The sequence below is a fragment of the Diachasma alloeum genome, unplaced genomic scaffold, assembly GCF_001412515.2.
Source record: "Diachasma alloeum isolate Michigan unplaced genomic scaffold, Dall2.0 Dall_scaffold_00271, whole genome shotgun sequence".
In the NCBI taxonomy this organism is placed as follows: Eukaryota; Metazoa; Arthropoda; class Insecta; order Hymenoptera; family Braconidae; genus Diachasma; species Diachasma alloeum.
The window spans coordinates 260892-271133 of NW_021680410.1; the positions used below are offsets into that span (position 1 = coordinate 260892).

The 10242-nt window shown below is 36.2% G+C and overlaps 1 protein-coding gene across 3 annotated transcripts in view; it reads left to right on the forward strand.

Moving 5' to 3' along the window:
* The window catches only part of LOC107037913 (protein groucho), a 75122-nt gene extending 65619 nt beyond the window's left edge, over positions 1-9503 (forward strand). For 2 of the 3 annotated variants that reach the window (XM_015256741.1, XM_015256740.1), the window contains exons 8-11: positions 3160-3285; positions 3636-4186; positions 5429-6308; positions 7539-9503. In XM_015256741.1, coding sequence (XP_015112227.1) covers positions 3160-3285; positions 3636-4186; positions 5429-6308; positions 7539-7646 — 1665 coding nt within the window. In that variant the 3' untranslated portion in view covers positions 7647-9503. The remainder of the gene's footprint in view (positions 1-3159; positions 3286-3635; positions 4187-5428; positions 6309-7538) is intronic. The other variant, XM_015256742.1, reaches the window with a different exon arrangement.
* Positions 9504-10242: the final 739 nt, after the last annotated feature.

The following is a 10242-nucleotide window of genomic DNA, read 5'->3' on the forward strand; positions in this document are numbered from 1 at the left end:
GGGGGGGGGGGCAAAAAGACGACAGGATTGATCGTGAAAATTGTGCCAGGATGCGAGTAACCTTGTTGGGGGGGATGGAGAGGTTCAGGATATTATATTGGGGAAAGGAAGGAAAATTCATTTCGAGACCAGTGGCTTACGGCCCTCTGGGAATCCCGTGGAAACGACGATTGTGAGGTATAGACGACCACTTCCGAAAGTTCGTACCTCTGGGGATATCTCTCTGTCGATAGTTCTCATTCCTGGCCGGTATGGGGATTGGGGGGCGATCATGAAGTTATTTTGATCGATAAAATAGTTATTTGAACAGAAAGAATTTTTCGTAATGGGATACAACACTCCTCTTTATTTATTTGATCTAAACAATGAGAAATTGTTCTTGTATTGCGTATAGTATAGTTATTTTTGATAATGAATTAGCAATATGCTTTCGAATGGTTATTTTGCATATCGTTTCCTTCTGTCATGGATAATTCATTGTTTATCTCATTTTATTAAATTTAATAAGATTCCTTTTTAACTAATTTTGTCAGATTTTCAATTTAGTTGGATGCTATCATCGTCATTATTGTTACTATCCCTTTCTTCTAAACGACTAATTTTTTACGATTCTATCTCGCCCCTCAGCCCTTCGATAAAATGTTAATCGAAAAATTTTAGTTATGCGTGCATGAATGAATTCGAAACATCACATTTGAAAAAATCACTTTCAGGAAAATCCGTGAAAAAATCAGGATATTTAAAGATATCCCCAAATTCTACTTTTCAAGAAATACAAATTTTTGCAATTTTTCACATAAATAAAAATAATGATGATTGCTATCGCCTGCATCGTCGAACTCGGTCAAAAGGACATGCAAACAAATTTTTTAAGTCATCATTCAATCAATTCAGAAATTTTTTTTTAGTTATCGTAGGACAATCGAATTTCAAAAAAATTTGAAAATTTTAATTAGTGGCGATTATTAGGCCTCAACAATACCTATATTTGAAAAACAACAAGATTCAATTCCGTCCATTAATCAGCGAACAATTGAAGACAACAAAAAATCCAAAACTTTAATTTGAACGATTGCAAAGCTTCTATTTGGGGCAAAAATTGAAAATTTCTGGTAATTTCTTGATTATTGTTTACTGTATAGATTATTATGGAATGATAAAATGTGAAAGAATTTAAAATTGGCCGGAAAATTGGTCTGGATTAAGATGAATTAATTTCTCTCCTCCACAACACGAAATCGCTAATTTGTGAAAGCAACTGCTCTTCGCTTTTAACCCAGGAGTCACGTCGAGGACGTGGCGGTGCGTCGGCTCCCGACGAGAACTTGAACAACACCAACAATCCTACGAGACCATGACTAAACTTTTCTGATGAACCAATTCCTCCAAAAACGAAACATTCGCAATAATTCTCTAAATAGTAGTGAAATCTCTGCGGACATATGGATATATACTCACACATTATTGCATTATAGATGTTGTGATCAATCCATTACAATCCACATCTAAGATTACAAAATTAATCGCTTCCGCATTTATGGATTTATCGGCAGAAAGATGTTAAATAATTTCCAGTCCTGAGGCAAAGCCAAATCACCACACAAATAAACCACTCGACACTCGCCCCGGAGACTCGATTCATCACAACACCAGAACACGACTGAATAATATCTGACCTGCGTGGATAAATTCTGTAAATCTCCCACCACAACACATTCTTGACGCACTAGACCTCTGCTGGAGAGCGACATTTTTTAAATTCAGATTATTGTTTGCACTGATAAATCATGGAGTTTGGTATAAAAATTATTAAATCAAAATTTATTTAAAGTCGTGCATTGTCTCACTTTACCGAATTTTCAAACATGAATGATGGGGTTATTCAAGGGGCCTAAACGCTTTATGAAAAATCTGAAGATTGAAAATTGAAAAGAAAATTGAAACCTCATGGACAGTTGACTGATAATTTTAAGGGGAATCACATTTAATTTGATTTGGAGAGAAAAATTATAAAATTTTGAGAGTTTACTGAAAATTCAATGAAACAATGAAAATTCAATGAGACATTTTTGAATATTAAGACGAGAATTCCTCAATACACTTGAATTTTACATAAACACCTGAACATTCAGTACCAAATTGCGCTGGATTTTCAATTCCGTCAAAATTGAAGAATACTTTCACCTCAATTTTTCTTATTTCTATTAATTTTCAAATAACAATTGACCTAAAATTCATAGTTTCCGCTGATTTTTCATAAAATTTTGAGCGTCAGTGACAAAACTCCCTGAAATTCCAGTAAAACTATTACGTGACAAAAATTTCCAAAAAGTGTAGCGGAAATTGCATCAAAAAGACAGTCGCATCCCTCATTACGTCAAGCGAAATAAAACACAGCTTCACATTAATAGACATCGTCATTGTTATGTCATTCTTCAAGCAACAAAAAGAATACAAATTTGTTTAAAACAACTGAATGTATTTTAGCAACCGACATTTTTCAATTTATAATATTATAAGTGTTCAGATGCGATTATTATTCAATTAAAAAAATGAAAAACATGATGAAGATTATAAATGCGTTGTACTAAATTATTCCAATATTTTCGGGGTCGGTTGGTGCGGGATATTCGAATAACTTCAACTCATTACAAATTGTTCATTATAAAAAGTTCTAAACTTGGTGATACCAGTACTTTAAATGGCCACGTGGACTCGCCGTACGCTATTGCAAGACAGTCTTGAAACGATTAAATCCAAACCGATAAAACTTGGATGAAAAAACTCACTTTCAATCCTGTCCTCCGCATTACACCCAGAAAAAAAAGCCATCACCTCGGCCAACTTCCAAGAGGAATAAGCGCATAAGTAATTCAAAATCCCAAGGGGAAAAAGCGTCTGCAAAGTCGTTTCGCTGAATGTGAAGTGGGGAGCGAGAAAAGTAAAATGGAATAACGTGAGGGTCGATAGAATAGATGGACCGGATCACGATTCGTCTCCCGAGCTCTTATATTCATGTAAATCTTTTATGGTCTACCGAAAACGAGCCAGAATTTACTTGCCAAGTTATTATTCTCTTCTCGAGCAATGTAGAATGTCATTTAAAACCGATGAAAACTAAATGCTGAATTTATTCGTAATTGGATTTTCTATTTACAGAGAAGCTCGATATCACCGGCGGAGAGAGAGAAGTACAGTAGACCGAGGAGTACTCCAGACCCGCAGCATCACGATCACATGCTTCACAAGAAGATGAAGAAGGAGCAGGAGAAAGATTTGGGACACGTAAGTTTTTATTTTATTTTATTTTTTTTTATTTTTATTTTTTTATAAATAAACTTGATAGTTTTTATAATTACCGAGATCATTTTAAAATTCATTAGAGACATGATGGTACCTCAAGGATCATTCTTATAGATATTTTTAGTTGATAAATTTTGATGGGATTTCAAATTGATGATAGTATTATGAAATACAAAAATAAAATAAAAAAAAATAAAAAAAGAGAATAATGAAAAAAGAATTTGAAAAAAAGAGAACCCATTGGGAATCAAATTGCTAATTTACGTGCAACAATAACTTTACTCATTTATTAAAAAATGCAATTGTATTTTTATTTAAAAATATTTTTACAGCAAAGCGATGGCGAAAAGAGTGATCAAGACCTAGTGGTCGATGATGCCAGTGAGGAGGCAACGAGTCCAGCAGCGAATGGTACCTCATCTCCAAGAGAAAATGGACTAGACAAAATGGGTTCGTCATCAGTAGGTCCAATGGGTGGACAACTGAAGAAGGAAGTCCCTCCGCCATCGCCCAGAAGTGGAACAAGTAGTAATGCCAGTACACCATCAGCCAAGAAGATGGAGGAACGTGAGAAGCCAACGACACCAATTTCAAAGCCAGTGACACCGACATCAGCTGGAGGGAGTAGTTCAGGATCGGGTGGGCTCAAGGCAACGAGCTCGAGTAAAACTCTGGTATCAGCTGCATCGGCAGCAGCTGTTGGTCCTTATCCCCACTATCCACCACCTCATCATCCACCAGCCGGACCTCACGTTGACATGCTGGCGTATCAGCCTGGTGCACTCAACGGTTATCCAGCTAGGCCACCACTTCAGCAGCTCTACGATCCCCACGGCACCATGAGAGCACCACTTGGGCCACTTGGAGTACCTGGCGGCAAACCGTAAGTGTTCCTTTGATTCTTAAAAATAGGTTAATTAGTCTTTTGTTGGGGTGTTGCGTGGGGGGAGTTTTGAGAGTGACGTTTTTACATCGTTGTTATCAGTAATGGGAGGATTTATTCGCAGTCATTGGGGGAATTTTAATGAATGTAGGGGCTGATTTGAAATTGAAATTTGAATATTTAGTACTCAATTGCGGTAAATTTTTGTGATTTCCAGTAATTTCATGGAATGATTGAACCGAAATTTTCAGTTTTCATTGAATTTCTCGTAAATTTAGTATTTTCAATGACGAAATAACTTATTCACTTCAAGAGTGACTTATTCGTTTCAAAATTCTGTCCCCGAATGAACGATTTAATATTCGAATAAATCGAACATTTCAAATAATATAGATGGTCAAAGAATAAAATGATACTTTCAATCATCAAATTCCAATTCGAATCATCAGGAAATTTTTTCCAATGAGTCAAGCACGAAGCCATTTACATTTCAAATGCAAAGTTAATTATTGTTCATTATTATCTCAAATTAAAGACGTTCCCCTCATTACAAATTCAACAATCCTTATGTCGAAGAGAAATTTACATTTGCCATTGCAATTGACATTGCATGGATAGTTTAGAAGCCATTTTCAGGGGGGTGATATTAAATTTAATTCAGGGGGAAGAAAGTCCTTAAATTTCGAGGTTCACTGACAATTTAATGACATTCGCAATTTTATTGAAGTAAGGAAATGAGAATTTTCCAATTCACTTGTATGCTCAATTGAAATTTGAATATTTAGCAAATATAATAATATAATATTTATTTATTTTTACCAAATTGCGCTAAAATTGTCCAGTAATTTCATGGAATGATTAAACTAAAGTTTACAATTTTCATTGAATTTCCCACAAATTAGAATTTTCAATGACGAAATGACTCATTTATTTCAAAATTCTGTCCCTGAATGAACAATTTAGTATTCCAATAAATCGAGCATTTCAAATAATACAGATGGCCAAAGAATAAAATGATACTTTCAATCATCAAATTCCAATTCTGATCATCATAAAATTTTCCCCAATGACTCAAGCACGAAGCCACTGATATTTCAAATGCAAACTGATTTGATGTTCATTACTATCTCAAATTAAGGCCGTTTCCCTAATAAAAAATCCACCAATCCCCACCCTGCCATTGTAACCAACTGGCCCTCACAATTCCAATGATAAATTCTCTTTCTTCTCTATTTTAAGCAGTGCTTATAGTTTTCATGTCGCCAGCGATGGACAGATGCTACCAGTACCCTTTCCCCCTGACGCGCTGATTGGTCCCGGGATACCACGTCACGCACGTCAGATAAATACCCTGACCCACGGTGAGGTTGTGTGCGCTGTCACCATATCCAACCCCACGAAGTACGTGTACACTGGTGGGAAAGGATGTGTCAAAGTGTGGGACATTGGTCAGGGTGCAGGTGGCAATGCCAAACCGGTCTCTCAGCTGGACTGTCTTCAGCGTGAAAACTACATAAGATCAGTGAAACTGCTGCCAGACGGTAGAACTCTGATTGTCGGTGGTGAAGCCAGCAATCTCAGCATCTGGGATCTGGCCAGTCCCACGCCGAGGATCAAGGCAGAACTGACATCGGCTGCGCCAGCCTGCTACGCCCTGGCCATCTCGCCAGACTCCAAGGTTTGCTTCAGCTGCTGCAGCGATGGAAATATCGCCGTTTGGGATCTCCAGAATCAGACGCTCGTCAGGCAGTTTCAGGGACACACCGACGGTGCATCCTGCATTGACATCTCTGCTGACGGCTCCAAACTGTGGACGGGGGGCCTTGACAACACCGTTAGGTCCTGGGATCTCAGGGAGGGAAGGCAGCTACAGCAGCACGACTTCAGCTCACAGATCTTCTCGCTCGGGTACTGCCCCACTGGCGAGTGGCTTGCCGTGGGCATGGAGAACTCCAATGTCGAGGTTCTTCATGCTACTAAGCCTGATAAGTATCAGCTACATCTTCATGAGTCCTGTGTTCTGTCGTTGCGATTCGCTTCGTGCGGAAAGTGGTTCGTCTCCACTGGCAAGGACAATCTGCTTAATGCCTGGCGCACGCCTTATGGAGCTTCGATATTCCAGGTATTGCGGGATTTTTTTATGAGGGAAGGTTCCATGACTGTTTAACAGTTATTTGCAAGCTAGTCAATTGAAAAACTGCTTATGTGTACTTTATTTTAAAAAAATTGATATAACATAATACTTATGCTGATGAGCTCTATGATTTATTTTAATCATTTAGAGCTAGAAATACTGATTTTTAGAATGTATTTTTTGTGAAATAGACTGAATGACTCCAGCCGTAGGGGTAGAGCTACTTTAACACAAAAACATTTCAACACGTCGGTTTAACGCACAACAATTCAACACACAGGCAATTCAACACATACAATTCAGCACACAACACAAAAGAAGAATAAACCATCAAATGCATTGTGCATTTTAAGGATGTTCTCCACTCTTTCTGCCAAAATTCACGNAAAAAATATAACGTTTTTGCGTTTTGTCATTATTTAATGACTGACGAAATTTTAAGGTGGTGCGAACATTTTCCTGCGTTTTCTCTAAACTTTTAAAAAGAATCACAAAACTGTAGAAAAAACGCATGAAAATTATCGCACCACTACGCAACTTCGTGAGCCATTAAAGAATGACAAACCACAAAATCGTTATATTTTTTCACGTCACTCCCATCGATAATTTGCCAGAAAAATGAAAACAACGTCAATTTTGGCTAAAAGGGTGTCGAACATCCTTAACCTTTATTTATTCATTCTTTCAAAATTTTAATAAGACAGATTTATCAAACTCAGTAAGTTTCCCAGAATCGAAACCGAATACTAGCTTCATAATAGTCATAATTTAATGTTGTGGGCGAGGCCTCGTAAATAATCTACAACATCAATGTCCTCACGATACCGAGGCACAAAATTCTTCAATCTAACGTCCTAATCCCGATGGGCCTTTAATTAAAAGCCCGAGTTGTAGACCCGAGTTTGTAGCAGCGATGTCAGACAAGATATGAATGTTTTTTTGGACTCAAATGAAAGAGCGATTGTGATAACCTTTTTCGTAGAGCCGATTGATAGCTACAACAAATGTAATTACAAAAATTTCTATCTCCCTTAAATTCGGAAATATTCGTCAAAAACTCAACTGGGAGATAAGTCGACTTAAACTCTCTTCCCACTTCGCTACTGATTTGATCTTAAAAAATTAAGCTCAAATTACAAATTAAATCCAGACCACTTCAATTTCAAAAACACTTGCATTTACTGTCAACGAAACTTATTGCTGTTTTTCTTTCTACAGTCAAAGGAGTCGTCTTCAGTCCTGAGTTGTGACATCTCCACAGACGACAAATTCATAGTGACTGGATCTGGTGATAAGAAGGCCACTGTCTACGAAGTGATATATTGAGGCTCCTAAAGAATTTGTTAATACCATAGTTTATGTATATTTGAAGTCGTACGCTTGTTAAGATATTTATGAATTTAACATATTGTGAAAGAAGAATGTTGAGTGATACAGATAAATATAGCTGGACGACCTCTAGAGTAACAACACGAAAAGTTGGAAACGGGTTTCCTTTTAGAAAAAGAAAACAGCTGTATACCTAATTATTGTGCTTAACGTGCGAGCTTTTTTTTACCTAACATGTCAGGCTTAAGTTAACGTTGACTGTCACCGACTTTGGCTCTTCCTCCTTTGAAACTAAGATTTTTATTGGAATAAAATTCGAGTCAAGGGGAGAAGAATACGAAGAGTCTCGTAATAATGACCTAGAGGAGGAAGAGTGAAAGGGGAATTGAAAATGAACGAATGAATGAATGAAAAATGAGGGAGAGAACACGTCAGATTACCTAGGGACTGAAGCCATAATTTTAGGCATATAAATATATAAATATATATGTAGATATATATCTAGTTATGACGCTTGAACTAATTGAAACTGTAGGGAGTGGAGAATTAAATGTTCAGAGATCTGCTGCTGAAGAACACATGTACTATATATAAATAATGAGAAAAGGCAGTGGGAAAACGATGAACTACGAGAATATAACAATGAATCAATGAAAAATGGATATGAAAATTTAAAAAGTAGCATTTTCTTACTCATTTAAAACCGCAGTGACGTAAAAGCCGCGATCCAGCTGGAAAATTAGAACGTGAAGCTGATGATAATCGAAAAATCGAAAACAGTGAATAAAAAGAACAATTTAATTTAAAAAAAACAGGGGGAGTAGGACATTGTGGATAAACTCGAGAATATTTTTGTGACTGTCCCTGTAATCCTAGACGTTAAAGGAACTAAAACATTTTAAAATACCACATGAATAATTGGAAAGCAACGAGAATGACGGTGCGGTTTTAATGAACGATTTATTTGTTGATTGGCATAAATAGAGACGATTGATTTACATGTATTCATGATAGACTCATAAACAGCGCGTTAACTGGAGGCCTCTTGATAGGGTATTATTAAATTTACGATGATGCCAAGCATGTGATACAGATTACATACCGAATATTTATATTTTGTTACAGGATAATAAAACAAAACCTACACAATTACACTGTTGTGGTCATGCTCAGGCTCTCACGAATGTTTTGTGGAATGTTATTTATTGAGAGAATTCACTGTTCCAGAGGATTGGGGAGAGTTTTGGTGACCACAGCTCCGATAAAAAAAATAGACCAATAGAAACAACAATACCTCATGAAGACTCAATAGTTTATTATTCAGCTGAAACGAATCAACGTGTACAAATGCGAATATTCTTTTATAAATTGGGAGAACAAGTCAGTGATAACTGCCCATTTTATCCTTTTAGGAGGAGTATCACAGCTCGCATTATCCGGAATGAAATGGTAATACTGATACGAGAGTGGAAATACTGAACAAGATATGTGGAATTTAATTCGAATCACTTGTCAAGCACGTGTCACATGTTGTTCCTAATGAATTTCACTGGAAATTGCATTCAAATTTTTAGTCACAATCTGGTAAACTGCAATTTTGTCGGGGTGTTCTTCGTTATTGTTATGATTTTTGTAAGCGGAGGAGGGAATGGGGGTTTTAGGTGGAGCGAATGGAATGATACGATCTTTCGAAATTTTTAGTGTAGATGTATTTTGCCATTGGGGGTATAATTTGTATTTTGTAAAAAATGAGAAAATGAACAAAAAAATGGAAACAAGTTAATTTCTCAAGGAATTTTAATGACGCAGAGGGGGTGAATCTCGTGAAATCGTAATAAAAGAAATTGATAGTAATTTTTTGGCTTTTTCTTCAATTACCTTTGATGATGGTGAATTGCGTGCCTCGGAATTATCTGCTGATTGGTGCTTTTCGTTGATTTTATAATTTATTTAGAACTGATTCAATAACTGATTTTTTTTCTAAATAAATTGCATGGATTCGATAGTTGTTGAAGTATTTTTTTTGAAACATGCGGTCAATTTGTTAATTCTTGGGCTAACATTTTCCAAGCGCTTTCCGCTGTATTTTTATTTGTTTCTCATAATAAAATTGAAGAAAAAGAGCTTGGAAAATTCATTCCCGAGAGTTCTTACAGAAAAAATCCCTACAGAATTAGTTATGTAGATAAATCAGTCTTTATGAACTTTTTTTTATCAAAAAATATTTATTGGAAAATACTTATGCATAATTTATAACAGACTTGGTGCAAAAAACTGACAGAAATTCAATACATTTGCTGAGAAAAAACTTTATATTCCTCTACTATTTTAATTGATGATGAAACAATTTTTTTAAAAATGATGTATCGTTCTTCTAGCTTCTTATTGAGTTTTAAGTTCATTACAAGTGGAGAATTTTTTCAAATTTCTTTGGTTGAGCAGAAAAACCTCTGCGCATCGGCACTGCGCATCCAAAATGACCGCCGTTCTCTATTTTTTTGGCGTTCGTCTCTGTGTTTTAGACGAAATCAGAGGTAAAATCATCAAAATAATTTTTTAAAATGCTATAATTAGTTCATAATAAGGGACAACG